Source organism: Oncorhynchus keta, chromosome 22 (assembly GCF_023373465.1).
Source record: "Oncorhynchus keta strain PuntledgeMale-10-30-2019 chromosome 22, Oket_V2, whole genome shotgun sequence".
Lineage (NCBI taxonomy): Eukaryota > Metazoa > Chordata > Actinopteri > Salmoniformes > Salmonidae > Oncorhynchus > Oncorhynchus keta.
This window is the reverse complement of record NC_068442.1, coordinates 40885387-40903769: the sequence shown is the minus strand read 5'-3', so window position 1 is coordinate 40903769 and position 18383 is coordinate 40885387. Positions and strand designations below refer to the sequence as shown.

General features: G+C 42.9%; 1 protein-coding gene across 2 annotated transcripts; it reads right to left on the bottom strand.

Annotated features, from left to right (window-relative positions):
- Positions 1–453: 453 nt before the first annotated feature.
- Positions 454–17709, bottom strand: LOC118401498 (RNA 3'-terminal phosphate cyclase-like). Of its 2 annotated transcripts, XM_035799056.2 has the most exons (11): positions 17248–17705; positions 17033–17133; positions 16347–16490; positions 15391–15514; positions 14682–14740; positions 14444–14585; positions 7307–7428; positions 2659–2717; positions 1897–1991; positions 1564–1668; positions 454–1443 (listed from the first exon to the last, which is right to left on the bottom strand). In XM_035799056.2, the coding sequence occupies exons 1-11, from the start codon at positions 17290–17292 to the stop codon at positions 1345–1347; spliced, it is 1095 nt and encodes a 364-aa protein (XP_035654949.1). In that variant the 5' UTR covers positions 17293–17705; the 3' UTR covers positions 454–1344. The 2 variants fall into 2 exon arrangements, with proteins under 2 accessions (XP_035654949.1, XP_035654951.1); XM_035799058.2 differs by lacking the exon at positions 16347–16490 and having other exon boundaries at positions 17248–17709.
- Between the last annotated feature and the right edge of the window lie 674 nt (positions 17710–18383).

Below are 18383 nucleotides of genomic sequence, written 5' to 3'. Positions count from 1 at the left end.
TCGAAAAAGTTGTCAAGTAGTTGCAGACGGGAGGGAAAAAAAGTCAGCTTTGCTGAGAGAAGTTGCATAAGGTTTTTCCATGGGTCTACACTTCACTCCTGAAGACTTAGTTGTCACATGCACAAGTACAGTGAAATGCTCAAGGTGTCTGACTGCATGCTTTCCAGTCAGACAACTCTGCAACTATTTCTGCAAATGATCTGGAATAAGAACACCAAGCACCTCAACAGTTGCAATGGCAAAAAGCAAAGGTTCTTGCTGGCGAATCATTAGTTGGCAACTATAACATGACCATGCTATCAAGCTGGGTCAGCTAGATAGTTATTAGCTATCAGACAAGCAACTCCATGCTATGGCTATGTACTCTTCAGCACATTAAGATTCCTGGAACGAGTCATTCACTGGAATTAAATAGTCTCCTGTACTAAAACAGTTTGAATCACTACCATGATATGTAAAGACATGGATTTAATTTTTTAATGCAATGAAGGGGTTATGAGTGATGACAGACATCCAGCTACGCATTTCTGGGGGTGAGAAGATATCTGAATCAATCCATGATATGTCAGAAATCCTTTACTCAAGATCATCTTTTGTTCAGAGAAGGCAAAAATAAGGTATTTTATTCATATTTTCTCAAAACAATGTGGAAAACAAATCTCCACGTTGTCTTTTAAACATTATCTGACTAATACAGTAGTCAACACAACTCTGCAGTCTAATCTGCATTACCTGAGTGACAAACAATGCACCAAAAAAAAATCTAATAAGTGAAACAAGTGACAAAGGAAAACTCCACCCAAAAACAACATATTGGTATTTGTTTCATTAGTCCATTGTTGTCATAGCCCCAAAATGTTTTGCTTTTCAGCAATCACTTTTTCAAGACATATCTTTCAAAATACAGAAATCCTCCCCGTATGAAGCTAAATGGAACTAGAATGATCAACTAGGGACAGAGACCATGAACAATGCTTTTTTTTGCCATAAAAGCCTGTATGCACTGAGACTGCTGAAACGTACACCCCTTCTACACAGAAATCTAATGTTTTTATTATAACAGTGTAAGGCATTAATACCCTGAGTTATACAAGCTACGAGGGTAATGACAGTTAATGCAATAGGGGGAAAGGACAACGATGACCAACTGTCATGTGGCTGTGCGTTTGTAAACCAATAATTCATTTGCTTGAATATCGTGCCACGAGGGCCACAATAAATCCTAATATAAATAGAAGCAGCATCTGACCGTTAGGTGACATCACAGTAGTGTCTCCAGTGCCTCTTCTATCCACGGCTGCAGGTGGAGACAACATAAAAGGGGCGGTTAGACACATGGTGTGGCTAGAAATGAGGGTTGGTGACACCCACTCCTTGGCACTCGATGATGTAGGTGTCATTGCTGGCATTCTCGTCATCTGCCTTGGTCACTGTAAACTTGGCCTGGGAATAAGGGGAAAAAAATTGATATAAAAAAGTTGACTTTATAAAACCATGCACTGAGTACTCATTTTCCCATCAATTGAGTCTTTGGAAATCAATTAAAATGTGTTTTGAACCCACCTGGGTGAGCTGTTCTGCCACATGGATTGCAGTCTTTGTGTGTAGGGTGACTGGGCCAGTGCGGATTCTGGAGATGCCGTTTGCCAAGGCCATGAAAAGGATGAGCTGCCAGAGAGTGAAAGAAGAAGAGTTCAGCAGCTGACTTCAAATAGAGTAAGTTCAAGTGGCTGCTGTGAGATGGACAGTGAGGCAAGGAGAGGTATGGTGTCAAGCACCCATTCTTAACTTGAATTTGGAAGTATATGTTAATTACAATGATTCGAGATTACTTACAGAAGGACACCGAAGCTTGCTTTGTGAAATACCCATGTGTGTGCGTGGTTAATTGCTAACCTGGTCCTGCAGAAACTCGTCCACACAGCCGTTGTGCCTTATATTCCTGAGCAGCATCTCTGCAGCCTCAAAGCCCACTTTGTCTGGGTACACACCTGAAACATTGGGGGACCAGCGTTAGACAGCCAATCTGCTCAGCATGTGTTATATTTTCCCCCCCAATTATTTTATCTGGGCCCATATTTGTAGCGTCTTAGAGCAGAAGTGCTAATCTAGGATCAGGCCTCCCTAGAATAATAAAATCATATTATGATCTAAAAAGCAAAACTGACTCCAAATCAACAGATATTTTACTCTTAGAAGATTTGAGAATACTGGCCCAGAGGTTACCGGTGTGCGAGAGAGTCACAGGGGAGGTGCAAACCAGGTCATTGGATGGAGCTGGGTTGGATATTTAAATTATTCAGATACATACACTTCCTAACTCTGCCCCCAATAGAACAAACTTTTGTTCATGTAACGGTCACAACATTAAAAAAACAACCTACAGATGCATAGGATAGCAATTTGAAAATGTTAGCCAACATCTTCCTTTTTCTCAATATTTCACTATTCTCTGCTGTTGACCACTTACCTTGTATGGCTTTAGCAATGCTTATGTTGAAGCACAACTTTACTCACCATCCAAGCTTATATACAGTTTCACATCATAACATTGTCAAGCATGTCTTTCTTTGTAGAACGTTGCCCACTAGTGGTACATATTGGTCTGTACACTTCACTTCAAAGACCAAACAAGCATAAGAACAATGGATTTCTCACCTTTCTTGCCAAGAGCTGACCCTGCAAATATACAGCCTGTGGAAGACTCTGCGATGATTCTGGGGAAAATAGAGACACCATATCAAAAATGTGGTAGAGGTGGATAGCATTTAAGATGAGACAACCCATGGCAGTTCTGTTGAAAGTAACCTTCTCGATTGTCTATCCACCAAACTAGGGACACAAAACATTATGCAAGCCATCAGTCTACTGTCATGACTTTCCCTCCTGGGTGAGGATCAAAGACAAGCCCTCCCACCCTCTCCTCTCTCTCACCCACCCACCACCCATACTATTCTCCTCAAATTTGATCATTTATTTACATATTAGGGTACCTGAGGATTGATTAGAAACATTGTTTCACTTGTTTGGACAATGTTTATTGGTAACATTTGGGATTCATTTGTATGCATTTTGAACGAGGGAAACCGGTGGATTACTGAATCAAGTGCACCAACTAAACTGACTTTTTTGGGGATATAAAGGACTTTATCGAACAAAACAAACAGTTGTTATGTAGCTGGGACTATTGGGATTGCAAACAGAGGATGATATTCAAAGGTAAGGGATCTATTTCCGACTTTCGTGACACCTCTGCTTGTTTGGAAAATGTTTGTAATGCTTTTGTACGCGGGGCGCTGTCCTCAGATAATCGCACGGTTTGCTTTCACTGTAAAGCCCTTCTGATAAAGCGCCTGGATTAACAAGAGGTTAAGCTTTTAAACAATGTAAGACACTTGTATTTTCATGAATGGTGAATTTTAAGAATTTTGCATTTTGAATTTCGCGCTCTGCAATTTCACCGGATGTTGGCTTAGCATCCCACTGATCCGCAAGAAGGACAGTAAAACTAAATAACTATCTCTGAAAGTGTACGCATTCACAGGGTCAGGTTTACATCTAAATGTTGTACAACAGATGATTAAATATAAAACAATTTGTGAGAAGATGAAATGTGATTTTAACCTTCTAAATGAGATCATTTTTATATAAAAAAAAAATTCCAAGTCAGTAACCACACCCTTCAAGGTGAGTGCATAAAATAATTCCTAATGAAATTTACAGTAGACCAGAAAACGTGGAGAGGTGGCAACACATTGAAATGGTTGCAATTTAAATATACACCAGTACATTGCCGCGTAGCTACTGGCGTTTTAACTTCTTGACGCTACCCATCCCTTCAGCGGGATAATTGTCATCAACAACCGCTGAATTGCATAGCGCCACATTCAAATAATATTACTAAAAATATTTATATTCATGAAATCACAAGTGCAATATTGCAAAACATAGTTTAGCCTTTTGTTAATCCACCTGTCGTCTCAGATTTAGAAAATATGCTTTACAAGCGAAAGCAATCCAAGCGTTTGTGTAAGTTTATCGATTGCTCGACAAAACATTATGTACACTTAGCATCAAGTAGCTTGGTCACGAAAATCAGAAAAGCAATACAATTGATATTTACCTTTGATGATCTTCAGATGTTTTCACTCACGAGTCTCCCAGTTACACAATAAATGTTCCTTTTGTTCCATAAAGATTATTTTTATATCCAAAATACCTCTGTTTGTTTGGCGCGTTATGTTCAGAAATCCACAGGAAAGAGCGGTCACGACAACGCAGACAAATTCCAAATAGTATCCGTAATGTCTACAGAAACATGTCAAACATTTTCTATAGTCAATCCTCAGGTTGTTTTTAAAATATATCATCTATAATATATCAACTGCAACTGTCTTTATCAGTAGGAGAGGGAGAGGCAATGGCTGCCCAAACTCTGTTGCGCAAGCAAAACTCATGCGAACACCTGACGAGATGTAATCTTTCTCGCTCATTTTTCAAAATAAAAGCCTGAAACTATGTTTGAAGACTGTTGACACCTTGAGAAAGCGATAGGAAATGAATCTGGTTGATATCCCTTTAAATGGAGCTTAGGCATGCTATGGAACATGGAGCTTTCAAAATAGAAGCAACTTCCTGGTTTGATTTTCCTCAGGTTGCCCCTGCAATATCAGTTCTGTTATACTCACAGACAATATTTTGTGTTTATTATCCTAATCTGTCAATTATATGCATATTCTAGCATTATGGGCCTGAGAAATAGGCTGTTTACATTGGGAACGTTATTTTTCCAAACATAAAAATAGTGCCCCCTAGCTTCAAGAGGTTAAACTACTAGCCCAGTATACGTGCAGCACGAGCTGAATACGTGACAAATGGTCTAAAACTACAAGACCCTCCAATCTAACGAACACTTCCAAAACAAAGAAAGACGACAACAAATACAAAGGACACTGTGACCTCTGGTGGACAAACCAGAGACTGTCGAATGACTCCCAATAGCGATTTCAACAGAGACAAAGACATACAAGCGTAAATATATATACACATTGCAATTATTTTCAAATGAGCGGTCGTTCATGTGCAAAGTATTCATATTCCCATGAGCATAGCTTCACACTGTGACGGCCCTGAATTTTTCTGAACCGTCTCAGTGCAGCTCCTTCCAATAATATATATAATAATAATAATATATGCCATTTAGCAGATGCTTTTATCCAAAGCGACTTACAGTCATGTGTGCATACATTCTACGTATGGGTGGTCCCGGGAATCGAACCCACTACCCTGGCGTTACAAGCGCCATGCTCTACCAACTGAGCCACAGAAGGACCAATAGGGCGCTTTCCCTTTAATTCCCAATTAAATAGCCAGCATCAGCTGCGCGAAAGTGGGGTTGTGATGGAGACGTGCATGAGGATGTGTTCAACCCTCAGTTCCGAAGCTTCTCTATTCCGTTTGTTTTGTTGCCGTTAAATGTGTGTTTTGTAGCCTAAGAGAGTTTACCCAGGATCGGATCCACTCTTTGCGGATTGGATTGTCTGACTGACCACCACCTTTTTGTATACGGTATTTCATTTGTTTGGATGTGATGTATACTGTGATTTATGTAGTTAGTTGTAGTTGAGGACTTAATTAAGAGTTGATCCGCTTTAAAGTAATTGTTATATTGATTGTATGTTTAGTACTGGGTTTACGCTACACTGAATGAACGGACAAACATCGCGTGACAAAAGTCACTTGAGTTCACTGAACTCCTTTACCGGGCTGGACTCTTTTTAGGCCCGAGGTACAGGACATTTCTGGAGGAACCAGAACTCATTGTGATATTATTATATATATGTGTGTGTGTAATCATTGTTGTTGCTAATACAACCCACGCAACAGAATATAGTTGTTTTTGAAGTTCTTTCCAATGTTTTAAGGGTTTATGAAAAGTTTATTTCCATCCTGACTTTTACATAAGTCCTTTGTATTGGTGTAGACTTGACGGACCAGATGGGACTCATTCCCACCCAAACTAAAAGGAGAAACCAATGTTTTCTCTGGTAGGCACAACCTACCTGGCACCCCTATAAATAATAACCTCAAGTCAAAACCGTTACAACACGTATGTATAATAAATTAACATGCCCCTCCCTTTTCATTGTGTACCAAGCTGTCATATCAGGTTAGTCCACTAGGGACTTTTCATTGCATTATGCTAGTGATCAACATATAATATATCGTGTGTGTTTATGTAATTCTGTGTGATTATTTTAGTTACACAAATTGTCTTAATTATTTACTATCACTGAAACATTTAGACAAGGGTTCATGCAGATTTGAAGTCAACGACATTCAGAAAGACTGATGAGAGGTAATAATAATACTAATAATTAATGAATGGGTGACTAATTTTACAATATATTCTGATATTCTTTAGTTAATTCGGGAAACGGTAACTCATGAAAAACTTTGTGGTGGCCCAAGATTGCTAATGATTAATTTAATCACGTAAATAATTAAACAGTTAACTGATTTGATAAAATAACCATCACGATAGTCACGTCACTACCTATGAAGCATGTTCAGATGACACCCAATGTCCTCCACTAGTGCAACTGTTTTGACAAAGATATTCACAGAAAACATTACCATTGATTGTGATTGATCCAGGTTTACTGAGGTCATACAGGTATAGACAACTTTTAACAGTGTTTACAGTTTTATCTGGTGTCCCTCTAATTCTGCCATCGCTCTCCCCTCCCGGAGGACCATCTGGACTGATGACTCCTGGGTGTCCTAGTCCACCTGGTTGTGCCTCTGATCCAATTTCTGTGGCGATGGAAAACCTGACCTGTTCCCCAGAGGTGCTACTTTGTCCCGGACCTGCTGTTTAGACCCTCCCTCTCCCTACCCCATCTGCTGTCTCGACCTCAAAGCAAACAGACATTTACTCCTGAGGTACTGACCTGTTGCACCCTCTACAACCACTGCTTATTATTTGACCCTGCTGGTCATTATGAACGTTTAAACTTCTTGAAGAACGATCTGGCCTTAATGGCCACGAACTCTTATAACCTCCACCCGGCACAGCCAAAAGAAGACCCCTCAGAGCCTGGTTCCTCTCTAGGTTTCTTCCTAGGTTCCTGCCTTTCTAAGAAGTTTTTCCTAGCTACAATGCTTCTACATCTGCATTGCTTGCGGTTTGGAGTTGAGGCTGGGTTTCTGTATAAGCACATTGTGACATCTGCCAATGTAAAAAGGGCTTTAAAAATACATTTGAGTGATAATGCAATGGTTAATGTCATGTAAATACGCTCACATGATGCCGTTGCCGCTTCCACAGGCCATGTCCTTCTCCTGCAGTGTTTGAATGTTGATGTAAAGGTCCTTTATCTCTCGCCTGATAACTCTTGTTGCAGTCGTGGCCATGTCCTTGGCAAGCTGGAGGAAAAGGAGTATTTGAGCTCACTCAAATCTGATCTCAGAAACTACTTCATTTTATCATGTGCATTTAAGTCCAGAGGGGTAGCAGACGGACAGGAAACTGCTCCATCACATGCATTTCACCTGTCCAGAAAGGTCTAATCCGTTGTTTGTAAGTACACAAGTGGAATAAGGACAAAACCGCAAAATTTCAATTTTACTTTGTCACATGCGCCGTATACAACAAGTGTAGACTTCACCGTGAAAAGATTATACAAGGAGTACCGGTACCGAGTAAATGTGCTGGGGTACAAGGTAGTTGAGGTAATATGTACATGTAGCTAGGGCTAAAAGTAATCACTACAGTACTACATTAAAGACATGCTCCGGTATTTTGGTGACTACCTCCCTATTTAGGCTGGAGGTGTCAATGTGTAGCTCATACATTAAGATTTTTTATTTAACCCTTATTTTCCCAAGTACGTTGACGGAGAACACATTCTCATTTACAGCAACAACCTCGGAAATAGTTACAGGGGAGAGGGGTGAATGAGCCAATTGTAAGCATAATGTCTTACCTCAATTAGCCACGAAATCACTAGTTTGAAAGAAACGTTTTCTTGAAGCTGCGCCATTTTCCCTAAATTTCCACCCCATGTGGGCCAGCCCCGTAGGAATTTGAGTTCTACCCAAAGAGCTTCAGCCCCTCTCATTTGAGTGACAACTACCAAAAGGCCTGCCCAGCGTTAACCAATAAGGTTGCAGGGCAGGCCCAACAGCTCAGTGGACACAGCAGTGAGAGAGCCGGAGAGCAATGACGTTGTGCACATATGACATAGTACACAGAATCTCTTTCATACACAGCCACAGATTGTGTTTTTTTTGTTCGTTTCTTTGCGTTGTTTGGAACTTGTATTTTTTTAATTATTTTTTTGTAACTTATTTTGTACATAATGTTGCTGCAACTGTCTCTTATGACTGAAAAAACTTCTGGACATCAAAACTGTGATTACTCACCACGAACTGGCAGGATCCTTTTTTCCCCTTTAACGAGTCTGACGTGAATGACATACTGCTTTCCCCAGATCCCCGTCATTTGCATGAAGAGAAGGTGGAGACAAACGGGCTGGAGGGCAGGCTGCATTCTGAGAATTCGTAGGCCAACGAATAAACCCCCACTGCCTTCCATTCAGCTAGCAAACGTGCAATCTTTGGAAAGTAAAATCGATGACCTACACGGAAGATTAAACTACCAACGGGACATTCAAAACTGTAAAATCTTATGCTTCACGGAGTTGTGGCTGAATGACAACATTATCAACATACAGCTGGCTGGTTATACGCTGTACTGGCAGGATAGAACAGCGGCGTCTGTTAAGACAAGGGGAAGCGGACTATGTATTTTTGTAAACAAGAGCTGGTGCACGATATCCAAGGAAATCTCAAGGTTTTGCTCGCCTGAGTATCTCTTGATAAACTGTAGACAACACTATCTACCAAGAGTTTATCTGTATTTTTCATAGCTGTCTTACATACCACCACAGACTGATGCTGGCACTAAGACCGCAATCAATGAGCTGTATTCCATCATAAGCAAACAGGAAACCACTCCCCCAGAGGCAGCGCCACTCTTGGCTGGGGACTTTAATACAGGGAAACTTAAAATCACCCTCCATTTGGCAAATCTGACCATAATTCTATCCTCCTGAAACCTGTATACAAGCAAAAATTAAAGCAGGACGCACTAGTGACTAATCACCACATCAGTCATTGGCTTCATCAATAAGAGCATCAATGACGTCGTCCCCACAGTGACCGTACGTACATACCCCAACCAGAAGCCATGGATTACAGGCAACATCCGCACTGAGCTAAAGGCTTGAGCTGCCGCTTTCAAGGAGCGGGACTCTAATCCGGAAGTTTATAAGAAATCCCGCTATGGCCTCCGACAAACCATCAAAAGGCAAAGCGCCAATACAGGACTAAGATCGAATCGTACTACACCGGCTCTGATGCTTGTCGGATGTGGCAGGGCTTGCAAACCATTACAGATGATAAAGGGAAGCACAGCCGAGAGCTGCCCAGTGACACAAGTCTACCAGATGAGCTAAACTACTTCTATGCGAGCTTCGAAGCAAATAACACTGAAAGATGCATGAGGGCACAAGCTGTTCCGGAAGACTGTGTGATTACGCTCTCTGCAGCCAATGTAAGTAGGACCTTTAAAACAGGTTAACATTCACATGGCCACAGGTCCAGACGGATAACCAGGACATGTACTGCGAGCCTGCGCTGACCAACTGGCAAGTGTCTTCACTGACATTTTCAACTTCTCCCTGTCTGAGTCTGTAATACCAACATGTTTTAAGCAGACCACCATAGTTGCTGTGCCCAAGAACACTAAGGTAACCTGCCTAAATGACGACCAACACAAAGCACTCAGATCATTTGCATACTGCGCTGACAGATCCACAGATGATGCAATCTATTGCACTCCACACTGCCCTTTCCCACCTGGACAAAAGTAACACCTATGTAAGAATGCTGTTCATTGACTACAGCTCAGCGTTCAACACCATAGTGCCCTCCCTCAAAGCATATCAATAAGCTAAGAACCTGGGACTAAACACCTCCCTCTGCAACTGGATCAGGAACTTCCTGATGGGCCGCCCCCAGGTAGTAAGGGTAGGTAACAACACATCCGCCACGCTGATCCTCAACACAGGGGCCCCTCAGGGGTGCGTGCTCAGTCCCCTCCTGTACTCCCTGTTCACTCATGACTGCATGGCCAGGCACGACTCCAATCGTTAAGTTCGCCGATGTCAGAGACCTGGCCATGTGGTGCCAGAACAACATCCTCTCCCTCACCATGATCAAGACAAAAGGAGAGGATTGTGGATTACAGGGAAAAAAAGATCGAGCATGCCCCCATTCTCATCGAAGGGGCTGTAGTGGAAAAGGTTGAGAGCTTCAAGTTCCTTGGTGTCCACATCACCAATAAACTAACAAGGTCCAAGCACACCAAGACAGTCGTGAAGAGGGCACGACAAAACCTATTCCCCCTCAGGAGACTGAACAGATTTGGCATGGGTCCTCAAAAGGTTCTACAGCTGCACCATCAAGAGCATCCGGACTGGTTGCATCACTGCCTGCCTGTTATGGCAACTGCTCAGCCGCTGACTGCAAGGCACTAGAGGGTAGTGCGTACGGCCCAGTACATTACTGGGGCCAAGCTTCCTGCCATCCAGGGCCTATATACCAGGCAGTGTCAGAGGAAGGCCCTCAAAAATTGTCAAAGACTCCAGCCACCCTAGTCATAGACTTTCTCTCTGCGACCGCACGGAAAGCGGTACCGGAGCACCAAGTCTAGGCTTCCAAACAGCTTCTACCCCCCCCAAGCCATAAGACTCCTGAACAGCTAATCACATGCCTACCCAGACTTATTGCATTACCCCCCCTTACACCACTGCTACTCTCTGTTATTGAAGTGGTAATAACTCAACCTACATATACATCTTACCTCAATTACCTCTACTATCCGGTGCCCCCCCGCACATAGACTCTGTACCGGTACCCCCCTGTATAATCTCGCTATTGTTATTTTACTGTTGCTCTTGACCGCAACATTTCCCAATCCCCTCCAACTCACAAGGCAGGCACGCTTGAACTCATCTTTACTAGAGGCCGTTCGCCTACTAATCTCACTACAACCCCCCTCCGGGTCTCTCTGATCACTACTTTGCTTCCTTTTCGGTCTCCCTTTCCTCAAACCCTAGCTACTCAGCCCCTACCAAGACGGTCATGCACCGTCGCAATTGTCACTCTCCCACTACTCCCTCCTCCTCTATCCTATCATCTCTCCCTTCTATTAAATCCTTCTTCGGGCCTCCCGGGTGGCACTGTGGTCTAAGGCACTGTATCTCAGTGCTAGCTGGGCCACCAGAGATTCTGGTGATTCTGGAGGTCCATGGGGAGACGCACAATTGGCCCAGCGTCGTCCAGGTTAGGCAGGGTTTGGCCGGCAGGGATAGCTTTGTCTCATCGCGCACTAGTGGCTCCTGTGGTGGGCTGGGTGCAGTGCACACTGACCAGGTCTCCAGGTGTACGGTGTTTCCTCCGACACATTGGTGCGGCGGGCTTCCGGGTTGGATGTGAATTGTGTCAAGAAGCGTTTCAGGAGGACGCATGGCTCTCGACCTTCGCCTCTCCTGAGTCCGTACGGGAGTTGCAGCGATGAGACAGGACTGTAACTACTACCAATTGGTTCCCACGAAATTGAGCAGGGGGAAAAAAAGGGGTAAAAACATTTTTTAAATGACATCCTGTTTCCTGATTCTGCCTCGTCGACCCTACTCTCCCATCCCTTTCCGCATCCTATGACTCGCACTGTCCCTTATCCTCCTGGCCGGCTCAGCCCTCCCACTACGTGGCTGAGTGACTCATTGCGAGCTTACAGAACAGGGTTGCGGGCAGCTGAGTCAAAATGGAGGAAAACTAAACTTCTGCAGGACCTATCATACTTTCACTCCCTCCTCTGAGGGAAAGGGTGATACCTTGTCAGTTGTACAATTGAATGCCTTCAACTGAAATGTGTCTTACGCATTTAACCCAAACCCTCGGAATCAGAGAGGTGCGGGGGGCTGCCTTAATCGACATCCACGTCTTCAGGCGCCCTAGGAACAGCGGGTTAACTGTATTGCTCAGGGGCCGAACGACAGATTTTTACCTCCTCTTCTGTATCTCCCGCTAAAGCCACTTTCTATCACTATAAATTACAAGCTTCTGCCTCTCACCCCAGTTAACTCTTTTCACCCTTCTCCTCGCTCCTTAATCCTCCACCCCCTCCCCGGACAACTTTGTCAGCCACTTTGAAAAGAAGGTTGACGACATCCGCTAGTCATTCACTCAGCCTATTGATTCAACTGGTCCACTCACACAGAACTTCCCTACTCCGTGATCTCTTTCTCTCCTCTCTCTCCAGAGGAAATCCTGCAACTAGGGAGGTCTGACTGCCCAACAACCTGCCCGCTTGAACCCCTCCCCTCCTCCAGAACATCTCTGGAGACCTTCTCCCTGTCCTCACTTCCCTCATCAATTAATCCCTGACCACTGGAAGGGTCCACTCTTGACTTCAAAACGTCCGGAGACGCTCCCCTCAAAAATACAACACTTAAATCATCTTGACATCAAAAACTGTATCTTTTTAAAATATCTTTCCAAAACACTTTGTCTGATCAACTCCGATAACCAGTCAGACTTCAAGACTGGTCACTCAACCAAGACTGCTCTTCTGTGTCACAGTGGCTCTCCACACTGCCAAAGCTTACTGTCTCTCTCCTCTGTTCTCATCCTCTAATCTAGCCACTGCCTTCGACACCGTGAACCATCAGATCCTTTTTTAAACACCTTTATTTAACTAGGCAAGTCAGTTAAGAACAAATTCTTATTTTCAATGACGGACTACGGTTAACTGCCTTGTTCAGGGGCAGAACAACAGAGTTTTACCTTGTCAGCTCGGGGATTTGATCTTGCAACCTTCTGGTTGCAAGATCATCCCGCTTCGCTGCAATCTCCACTGGCATCCACTACAAGACCATGGGGCTTGCATACAGAGCAGCACGAGGACCTGCCCTTCCCTACCTTCAGGCTATGCTCAAACCCTACACCCCAACTCCGTACAGCCACCTCTGGTCTCTTGGCCCAACCACCCCTAGAGGAGGGCAGCTTCCGCTCAGTCTGGTCCAAGCTCTTCTCCTGACAGAGCAATGGTAGAAGAAGCTTCCCCCTGAAGCTAGGAAAGCAGAGTCCCTGCACATCTTCCAAAAGCACCTGGAACCCTACTTCTTCAAGGAGTATCTTAAATAACCCCTCTCCTTTTTACGTGTGCCTTTTTAAAATGTATGTATTTCTGTCCTTGAGCTGTTCTTGTCTAATGATGTTCTGTATAATGTCATTCTGTATTATGTTTCATGTTTTGTGTGGACCCCAGGAAGAGTAGCTGCTGCTTTTCCAACAGCTAATGGGGATCCTAATAAATACCAAATACCTTGTTTTTAATAATACAATAACTTTCCTGAACCAGCACTTCACAAAAGTCTTGCCATAGATTTTCAAGCAGATTTAAGTCAAAACTGTAACTTGGCCACTCAGGAACATTCAGTCTTTTTGGTAAGCAACTCCAGTGTACATTTGGCTTTATGTTGTAGGTTATTGTCCCACTGAAAGATTCATTCCTTTCCCAGTGTCTGGTGTAAAGCAGACTGAAGCAGGTTCTCTTGGATTGTGCCTGTGCTTAGCTTAGGATTTCCCAAACTTAGCCCTCTGGACCCCAAAAGGTGCACGTTTTGGTTTTTGCCCAAGCACTACACAGCTGAGTCAAACAATCAACTAATCATCAAGCTTTGATCACTTAAATCAGCTGTGCAGTGTTGGGGCAAAAACCAAAACGTGTACCCGTTTGGGTCCTGAGGACCGAGTGTGGGAAACACTGGCTTAGCTCAATCCTGTTTCTTTTCATCCTGAAAAACTGCCCAGTCTTTGCCGATGTCAAGCATACCATGATGCAGTCACCACCATGCTTGAAAATAAAGGAGGCAGTTACTCAGTGATGTATTAGATTTGCCCCCAAACACCACACTTTGCATTTAGGCCAAAAATAATAATTCCTTTGCAGTGTTTTTTTCTTCCTCGGTTGTTTTCGCCCATCATAGCCATTGAACTCTGCAGCAGTTTTAAAATCCCTAATGGCCTCATGGTGAGTCCATATAACTTGTGATTTGTTAAGCCAGTTAGCCTAAAAAAAAACTGTAATTTGTAAAATGAGTAGAATTCTCTTTTCACTTTGACATTATGGAGTATTTTGTGTAGATCAATTACAAAACAAATACAATTAAATCTTCTTAAATCCCACTTTGTAACGCAACAAGATGTGGAAAAAAAGTTCAAGCTGGTGTGGACTTTTTATAGGCACTGTATAACAGTAACTTAAAATGCATAGGCAACTCTAACCCAAAGCCATTGCTTGGTATGGTACCTTATAGGGTAAAACCCCAGCAACAAAGGACCTTCCATAGATCTTGGAGATGGTTCCTCGTTCGGTCATGTTGACAGGGCTCAGCTCGCTCACTGGGCTAACCTTAGCCACCACCTCACCTCCGCCTTTGGGGTAGTAGCCCCTATTCAAAACAAGAACATGCACGCATGGTTATATTTTGGGTACCAGGCAGTATTTTTTACACCAACACTAATCTAACAGGGAGGACGATACTAACCTCATTCTCAAGTCACAGTTGAAATGTACACCAAACTTCTCCACAATGGGCTTGAATACCTGGGGGAAAATGTCAAACTGACTTTAGGAGTACATATAACGGTAACACAAAGAAACTAACTTAAAAATAAGTAGATGGCAAATAAGAGGATGTTTAGTGACAGTCATAAACCAAGCAGTCCATCTTCGTGCATGTCTATAGACAAGGTATTTAAGATTTGTGAGAACTAAAATTCATGATTTCCCAGGAACACAACCCACATTACGGCAGGGTAGCCTAGTGGTTAGAGCGTTGGACTAGTAGCCGAAAGGTTGCAAGATCGAATCCCCGAGCTGATGAGGTAAAAATCTGTCGTTCTGCCCCTGAACAAGGCAGTTAACCCACTGTTCCTAGGCAGTCATTGAAAATAAGAATTTGTTCTTATTAACTGGGTTGTCTAGTTAAATAAAGGTAAAATACATTTTGAAACACCTGAAACCCCACCTCTTCAAGGAATACCTAGGATAGGGTAAGTAATCCTTCTCACCCCCCTAAAAAGATTTAGATGCACTATTGTAAAGTGGCTGTTCCACTGGATGTCATAAGGTGTATGCACCAATTTGTAAGTCGCTCTGGATAAAAGCGTCTGCTAAATGACTTAAATGTAAATGTAAATGTAAAAATTACAACCACTGGTACCTCTCCCAACACAGGTTAAGGTTAGCCATACCTTGATGGTGTAGTCAATCTGCGGGGCCATATCCGCATTGGTGCCCCCCTTCAGACAGAGCTCAGAGGGGCCATCAGCGTACAGGGCACAGGGTAGAGAGACTTGCAGCAGCAGCCCCACACTCCTGGAACAGAGCAAGATAGAAGTATGAGATAGATTGACTAGGTTTCCCCTTTACCTTCCCTGTTGTACAACTAAATGCATTCTACCAAAATAAACCCAAACCCTCTGAATCAGAGGTGCAGGGGGTTGCCTTAAAAAAATCGACATCATAGGTGCCCAGGGAGCAGTTGTTGGGGGTTAACTGCCTTGCTCAGAACGGCAGATTTTTCCACCTTGCCGGCTCAGGGGTTTCAAACCAGTGATCTTTTGGTTACTGGCCCAACGCCCTTAAACGCTAAGCTATCTGCCGCCCCAGGAGACTAACAGGGGTTCCAGACTCCCAAATGTAAATATTCCCCCATCGTTATACACAAAATTAATTTCCATTTAAAAATTGACACTGAAGTATATTGTATCGTCTGAGGCTAAATGTTTTTTTCCCCTGCTATTTTGTGAAATTGTCTAACTCTACATAGTTTTGGGTAATGTTTATATGGGTATCATGTCAGATTGATAATAACAAGGTTTTTAACAAGTGCATTTGGATAGCCATCCACAGCTCTGTCTTTCTTTGGGGCGGCAGGTAGCCTAGTGTTTAGAGCATTGGGCCAGTAACAGAAAGGTTGCTAGATCTAATCCCCGAGCTGACAAGGTAAAAATCTGTCAATCCCACCCCTGAACGAGGCTGTTAACCCACTGTTCCTAGCCCTTCATTGTAAATAAGAATTTGTTCTTAACTGACTTGCTTAGTTAAATAAATTATTGTCTGAGATTAGGAACCAAAAACTGTGTCCCATACTCCCATTGAATGCGTGCCGTCAGGAATAACGGTGGTGCAGCCTAACATGATTTACCCTGCCGTTTGTGGGTCTGCGGTGTGATTCCCAGCTTTTATTTTCCCAGGGGTGAGTGTGACTTCTGTAGATCCCACTGAGCCTCCCTCAAGATTTCCACAACAAATGTCCCTCACCAACTCCAACCCTGACAGATGCTGTGGTCTAGTAGTGAAAAGGGGAAGGGGGGGGGGCAAGTGGTTAACAATGAAAGGGGAAAAAACGTAGCTATTTCAATTGAATAATGACAATATGTAGGCTATGATATCATCTGCACTGAATGACAAAAGACAATGAGGGAAAAGTTTTCTAGTTCAGTTGTTGATAGAAATAAGTCAACTGCCATGTGCTTGCTGCACATTACCAACAAAGGATCACATGAAAAATATAGCTATGAGGGTGGGCATCTGCCATTAAATATGAAACAAAAGATAAGACAAGTTATAGACCATGGGCTGTAAAACAGCTAATTGTCAGATTAAAGTTGACGCTCTATCTGCTTGGAAAATAAAGGTCCTTTAAACCAACTTTGCTTTGTTTTCTGATTGACTAAACTTCTGTCTGGAGACGCCGGCGATTGCCCCAGGGCTATAGAATGCAACTCGAATGAAGCTTTCTTATATTAGTAGGATGACATGTGGCTTTTGTTGTCGTCTAGCCAGCTACATACTCTACAAATTCATGACATGGATTTAGGAAATGAATACCTTAATCCTGGTGTACCTCTACCTGCGCGAATTTTGTTTATTCTGATGGAAGCGCCGTTGATGCAACTCAGTGCGGCAGATACTCTCAAAATTTGCCCACCCTGAAAGAGGACAAAACATAATATACATAGTAAAAACATATTCTAAGTTCAATGTCAAATCATATTGCTAAAATATGTAGTAGAAAGTGTATTTTAATCGTGTGAAATACTCACACCCTCCATTATACTTCCGTCCATTTCCACCATTGCTGCGGCCATTTTTGAAACAAGAAGAAAAATATTTATGTTTTTCAATGACTTCTCCACTATAAGAAATGTATGATGTCTGTCCCTAAAGATGTGAAAACACGCAAATATGGATGCTCTGCTCTGAAGTAGCTTTTTATAGCGTTTGATGTAACAGACACTCCGCCGGCGTCTGGGGTAGCTACTCCAATTGTGAACTTCCCCCAACCGTCACTGCGCAGTGCGGTAGTTATCAATGAAAGCAATTTCTTATTACTTGGGAGAGAAAAAAGGTAAATCCCACAACGATACGAAAAAACGGGTTATATTTGAACTGCGATGTTCAAGTGTTATTCACATTTTTCCATGAAATGTTGCTCAGCATTAAGACTGCTACTCTTGATCGTGTTGACTGTTGGCACATGCGCAATTGTGATCAGCAAGCAATCAATTGACTCACCCCCTCCCTGTTCAAAGTTGGAAAAGTAGTGGGAAAGGCCTAGAAAAAAAATACTACAAATCATAACAATTAATTAATGCATAGGCATTAAAGGGATGGCAAAATTACACTGAAGTGGCTTGGAAATGACTGACAACACAGCTCTTAGCTCGCTCAGTAGATGCCATAAATTTGTACTTTTAATCTTTTTAAATGAATTTATCTTATTAACACTTTGTTCTGTCTATTTGTGTAGGTAGCTATTAAACCAATGATAGATATTTAGCATTTTCGTGCTTCATGACCAATGAATTGTTAATTGTGTAATTCAACCGCCCTTTAATACGCATTACAGTGTGTGTGTGTGTGTGTGTGTGTGTGTGTGTGTGTGTGTGTGTGTGTGTGTGTGTGTGTGTGTGTGTGTGTGTGAAAGAGAGCGAGAGAGCATTTAAGTCATGGCATTACAACGAGCAACACCGCAGATATTGAGATGAGCGAGATGCAAGACTGCTCTCACACGGTCACACACAGTATCTGCGCAAGCGCGCATGTTCGCTTCACACTGTTACAGCTTAAAAGCCACGGGACTGAAACAGCAGAGAAGTTGAGCCTCGTGCTTGTTGAAGGAAATTGACCTAATATGCTGTTTACTTTCTGCATCTACGTCATATTGCTGAGTCTACCT

What these genes read in the sequence shown, in the direction of transcription:
- LOC118401498 (XM_035799056.2), bottom strand. Translation starts at nt 17,292, where the DNA reads ATGGCCGCAGCAATGGTGGAAATGGACGGAAGTATAATGGAGGGT. An exon ending in AACTGTGACTTGAGAATGAG is followed by an intron (nt 14,586 to 14,681) that starts GTTAGTATCGTC and finishes TGTTTTGAATAG; the next exon opens with GGGCTACTACCCCAAAGGCG. An exon ending in ACGAGTTTCTGCAGGACCAG is followed by an intron (nt 1,669 to 1,896) that starts GTTAGCAATTAA and finishes ACTCTCTGGCAG; the next exon opens with CTCATCCTTTTCATGGCCTT.